Source organism: Coregonus clupeaformis, chromosome 15 (genome assembly GCF_020615455.1).
Source record: "Coregonus clupeaformis isolate EN_2021a chromosome 15, ASM2061545v1, whole genome shotgun sequence".
Classification (NCBI taxonomy): Eukaryota; Metazoa; Chordata; class Actinopteri; order Salmoniformes; family Salmonidae; genus Coregonus; species Coregonus clupeaformis.
In genome coordinates, this window is record NC_059206.1 from 33,684,127 (window position 1) to 33,689,739 (window position 5,613).

At 44.0% G+C, this 5,613-nt stretch overlaps 1 protein-coding gene across 1 annotated transcript; it reads right to left on the reverse strand.

Moving 5' to 3' along the window:
- Positions 1–873: 873 nt before the first annotated feature.
- Positions 874–5,272, reverse strand: LOC121583336 (F-box only protein 15). The gene is made up of 12 exons (XM_041899515.1): positions 4,925–5,272; positions 4,614–4,772; positions 4,341–4,445; positions 4,165–4,237; positions 3,880–4,046; positions 3,462–3,662; positions 3,247–3,376; positions 3,063–3,145; positions 2,770–2,915; positions 2,539–2,663; positions 1,670–1,828; positions 874–1,414 (listed from the first exon to the last, which is right to left on the reverse strand). The coding sequence occupies exons 1-12, from the start codon at positions 5,068–5,070 to the stop codon at positions 1,304–1,306; spliced, it is 1,605 nt and encodes a 534-aa protein (XP_041755449.1). The 5' UTR covers positions 5,071–5,272; the 3' UTR covers positions 874–1,303.
- Between the last annotated feature and the right edge of the window lie 341 nt (positions 5,273–5,613).

Consider the following 5,613-nt stretch of genomic DNA (forward strand, 5'->3'; position numbering starts at 1 on the left):
AGGACCTGTGAAACATAATTATCAGAAAAGGCCACCCGAAGATGGATGCTTGGTACCGCCCCTCTGGAGGAGTGGTAGGTAGAATGGGTGGCGGAGATGAAGAGGTCAGTCGTTGAGAATTTTAAACATCCAATGGCCCCCAGGATCACTCAGGATCCGGAGGAGAAGAGGGCGGGGAGGGACCAGGATGCTGTGATGTATGAGCGTAATCTCCACTCTCTCACTTTTTCTCTCTGGCTTTCAGAACATACACAGGGCCCCTGTGCCAAATGTACTGAAGCATCGACTCGATGAACCCCAGCAGTTAATCGCAGCAGTTCTTTCCACTCAATCAATAACTCTTTACTGTAGCTAGCTACTGTACTGTATTGAACAATATTTGTATAAATGAAGGCTTGGATATGTTTTTGGCATTTGGAGTCAGTATGTAGAGATAATAATATTGATGCTTATAGGGAAAGTTGATCTGCGCTGTTAGACAGTTGGCATCAGCAGTTGTCCTGATTAGGTTCTAACAATGAGGTAGTATGCACAGTTGGTGTAATAAGTCTTCAATCGGCTTAGAGAAAAAAAAAGCAATCAGGGCCAGGGCTGTGAGGGAGCACTTGCAGCAAAGTACTTTGCTCTTTACCGGGACTGGAAATAGTGCTATTGGGGGGTAAAGATCACTGCTACCATCCTGAGAATGTAAAGTGTAATACAGTAGCACACAGGTTGATCCCTCCAGTTTTACTTTCACTTAGCTAGTAGTGCTTATAATTCATGCACTATGGCTGAGTAAAAAAACAACACCGAAATTTATAAATCAGAATATTTATCTAGAATCAGATAGTCTATCTGTAACAGAAAGTTTACAAAACCAAAATAGTTGAACTCTGTTAACCCATTTCACATGTAGTTTGTTCTTTATACTATGGCAAGACATACTTCAAAAAAGTAGGATTACATTTGACCAATGTGTACTAATGATTCACAAAACAAATAAAACTATATAAATATACAGAAATAATGAAAACTTGCCGGGGCAAACCCTCAAGCTTGAACTACTTCAAGCTTACTCAGAACAAAACACTCAAGTAAACTACGTCATCAATTTACATACTGTATACAGGCTCAACTGAGCATGTGGCAACACTTTACTTCAAGCTTCTGTCATGAGGCCTACATTATACTGCATAACAACAACATAACAGATGTCATAAACAGTTGTCAGCTGTCATGACTGTTTATGTCACCACTTTGTCATCATTATGAAGGCCTTAGGATAGAGTTTTGTAGTACAGCGCCACCTCTACATGCAGCATCAGTAGGTTCTCCCAAAGTGCTTGTTGACTTTGGCCGTGGCGATGAAGACTACCAGATTAGTGAGGAAGTACTGTCTCTGCTCTTCCAGCCACACAAGGTCCATCCTCACCTACAATAATAAAGAATACATACATTACTGTTAAATCAAATCTCCACTCACTGGTTGCTGCTCCCCATATGTGATCATTTACTTACATTAAAAGTTATGGGTGCTAATGTAAAATTTTAATATATACAGTACAGATACGTTTCCACTGACATGGTCCTTGTCAAGTAAACCAACCCAACCTTGCCAACAAAAAACAAACAAAAAGAAGCCTCTTCATCTATCCTCTGATGTGTGAGTCATGTGGGGTTGGTTTACCTTGCCTTCTTTATCCTGGTACTTGATCAGGAAATGCTGACCCTCGTAGTCGTCGGAGAAGGGCTCCTTGTTGTTCAGCGTCATAGACACGGGCGTGCTGACACACCAGAAGGGGTTCTGGTACTCATCCATCAGGGTCAAGCTCATCATGCAGCAGTTCTACAGAGAGAGAAAGGGACATAGAGACATAAACCATGTTTCCAAATCAAATCAATTTTTATTTGTCACGTTTCATAAACAAACAGGTATAGACTAACAGTGAAATACTTACGGGTCCTTCCCAACAATGCAGAGAGAAAAAAAGTGAAATAATAGAAAAGAAATCACGACAGCTGTGATGGAAACAGTAAGTTTGGATACAACTTTATAAATGCAGACAGATAATCTGTTCATTCGACATGGTGGGTAGGCTGTGCCTACCCGCACTGTATCTGAGAGCTGTTGGCTAGAGCGCATGTGCCAAGGCCAGAGTAGGCACATTTGCTATTTAACACAACAGTTTGTGACAAAACTATTGGTAGAGTTGAAAATGCGATGGAAACAAATTTAAACTTTAGATTTTTATTGGGTACATCAAAACTTAAGCAAAAAAGTACATTTTGTGTGCACTACGTCATCACACACTGATTTTTATCCGCAACAAGTCCGTTTGGTAGAAACGGCAGATTTTACAATATTTGCATGAAAATCTGTCACCAATTGGATTGAAAGCTAGCGAAAGAGAGAGAAATAGAGAGACAGAGAGAGCGAGTGAGCGCGAGAGACTATTTGTCAGCTGTTCTGTTATTACAATGACGCCATCATGTAGGCCTGGTGGTTCCAGTAAAGTGTAACCTAAACCAATCGGAGTCAGTGTTCCCCTACAGTACCTCCACGGTGCCCTCTAGAGCCTCACACTTCCAGGGCAGGCTGATCCTGCCAGAGAGAGGGGTGTGCTGGGACAGGCTTCCCCTGTTGATGACATTCAGCTGGATGAAACCACCATGGACCTGACCTGGACAACCACAACACACAACCAAAGTCAACTACAGATTGCGGTATGGTACAGCGGCCCAACGTGGTTCTAAAAAAAGAAACCCCCTGGGTAGTGGTTTCATTACTTTTGCTACAGTAGAGTTGAGAGAAGTGGCCGGCCATGATCTGGGTCAGAGTGTTGTGGAGTATAATGCGGAGCGTGTAACCATGGAGGCCGAAGTAAGGGTCCGCGTCGTCGAAAGGAGGCTTGTTCTCTGGCATCGAGTAGGGGCTGGGAATGAGAGAGAGAGAGAGAGAGAGAATGAATGACTATCTATCATGCATCCAACATCCTTTTCTGCTGAAATAGAAAAAACAGAATACAGTCAAGACAATTTGTTCAACCCTAGCCTGGTCTGGAGTCAGGTGCGCTGCATACCACATCGAGGTTCCCAGGAGACTCCTCTCCACCAGCCTGTGGTAGTGGAAGCTGGCCATCACAAAGGCAATGGACCACCGGCCCTGTAGAATGACACAGGGAAATCCCAAAAATTATCATCTTTATCAGGAAACAAACTAACTTAGCCGAGCAATTTTCTTATGATATGATATAGATGACATACCCTCCAGACGCCAATGATGATGCTAGGCGAAAAGAGTATCAGGGTGACAAGTTGGTCTCTACCAATGACCTGGCCACTCTTAGAGATGGTGTCCCTGTCAAACTTAGCCATCAGAGACCGCCAGCCAGGCCTGAGGGGAGAAGAGGGGAGCAGGCATTTCACTCAGAGGCAAGAAGAGACAAGAGAGAAAGAGAAAGAGAGAGACCGACACTCACTTATTGATATTAGGGGAGCTGAGAGCTTGTCTTTTGACACCATCTAGCTGTAAGGTAGAGAGCTGGTGGAAGGAGGGCCAGCGCCCGCTGCTCCAGCACACCGTCACGGACGAGTCAGAGAAGTAGGCACGGCTCTGCTCAAACGTCCCCTCCAACCCCCACTTGTCAGACACTGTGATCTCCCAGGTCACACGCTGGCTCCTGAGGCAGGGGAGAGGAGAACAAAATGCATTAAAGTAACTATGTAAACATAGTTGCGGACAATTTAATTGAATCTGGACCAATGAGTAGGTTCTGACAATATTACAGTAGCATTGGAGCCTCTGTTTGTGTGTGCCCTATAAATTGTATGTTTTATACATGGGCCTTAACAACAGAGGCAGTACAACTTTAGCACTGACTGCAGAAACTGTCTAACCTGAGGACTCTTTCAGTCTGACTGGGCAGGCCTGTGAAAGGGTTGATGTCTCTCAACTCCTTCCTCCACTTGGTCTCGTTGAAGCCAGCCATGGTCCTGAAGTACAGTCTTCTCCAGTAGCCCTCTGGTCTCTCCTGGACCACCACCGCACTCAGCTTATCCAGCACCTGGTGGGGGAAAACACCAATAATAATAGAAAAAGTACTGTGCATACAAGCATATAATGCTCATGTTCTTGGTGTGATATGTAAAAAAGAGTGTTATGAAATATGAATTGCACTGAACCTCATCCAAACGCTTGGGCCTCCACTTCTTACTGTGTCCAAACTCTGCAGAGTACATCTTGTGCCACATTCCACTGCAAGAAAAAAATGTGGGTCAAAAATGATCACGTAAAACCAGTCTGTAAGACCGTAGGGAGGAAGAATAGCCTACAATGTGACCAGTACTTCACTCCTTACTTGTTGTGGGCCATCTCATAGAATCGCTTGTTGATGAAGCCGATGGAGAAGAGAGAGAGGGCATCCAGGTACGACAGGATCTTCAGAAGGATCTCCGGTGGCATCCTAATAAAACACCAATTAGACATGATTCAAACATTTATTAGAATGCTCGATATTTCCCATCTAGTGCAAACACAATTGAGTAAGTAATCAGATTGCAGGGCATGGAACCAGTAACATATGCAACCCCTTTATCAGTGTCAAGTGGGTACCACAGCAACCCACTTTTACCTCTCTATGTGATTCGCGGTACACTCAGCTGGCTTGGCAGCATGTCCAGTAGACTTTGGAGGTCCCCTTGGCAGTGGCACAACTGGCTGACAGGGTACACTGGCCTTTGCTGCTTTCTTTTTCCTCTTCTTCTTTTGTGGCAGTGGTGCTGGTTCCACACTTGTAGTCAAGCATAGAAAAAGACAGAGATGCAACACAATTTTGAAATTAGCAAAAGTCAACAAAAGTTGAAGTCAGCTAGCTACAAGCCGGCTTTTTGGTGTTCAGTGCACACTGTGCAACAGGAGTTGATGACATCCCACAACTCCTACCTTTGAGTGCCCGGGGAAAATCCAGTCATTTTCTCGCAGAGTCTGCTGTTCTCTTTGCCTGTCGGTCCTCGACCCTCTGTTGGCTGGGCATTCTTCAACAAACCCTCTCTGAAACTGCGGAAAAGTTGTCCACGGCCAATAGCCATAGCTAGCTAGCTAGCTAGCTAGTTACCTACAACAGGAGAAGCTACAGATGCTGTCAAGTTCAAGTTGTGAGAAAGCTCTGTCTAACTAGGCACACTTTGCAAACCTGTAATGACACTACTCAAACAAGCCCTTTGGTTTGAAGTCTGCAAAAGCGCAGAGAATTGCAATTTCTACGTTCCCCCAACACGTGAGTGTTTGTTATTGTTGTTATCAAATTTAAATGTCCCTCTTTCGCGGGTGATAAGGTCTGCAAATGGTGAAGTAAAGATCACTGCTGCCATCCAGAGGATATAAAGTGTAAAAGTAGGCAGTGAAGCTGATCCCTTCAGTAGGTCTTCCCTTTTATCTGTGGTAGCAAGGCAATGCTGCAAAATCCATATTCAATTATGTTATTATAATTTTAATTCATGCAATATGGGTTAGAAATAATTTGTCATTCAGGTTACTGAGATATAAAAGGGAAATCACAAACATATCAGCCTAACGAGTCCACTGGTTCCACTCACACAGAACTACCTTACGCCTTGTCCTATTTCTCCCCT

What these genes read in the sequence shown, in the direction of transcription:
- LOC121583336 (XM_041899515.1), bottom strand. Translation starts at nt 5,070, where the DNA reads ATGGCTATTGGCCGTGGACAACTTTTCCGCAGTTTCAGAGAGGGTTTG. An exon ending in GGCCCAAGCGTTTGGATGAG is followed by an intron (nt 4,047 to 4,164) that starts GTTCAGTGCAAT and finishes TTCCCCCACCAG; the next exon opens with GTGCTGGATAAGCTGAGTGC. An exon ending in CTCCTGGGAACCTCGATGTG is followed by an intron (nt 2,916 to 3,062) that starts GTATGCAGCGCA and finishes TCTCATTCCCAG; the next exon opens with CCCCTACTCGATGCCAGAGA.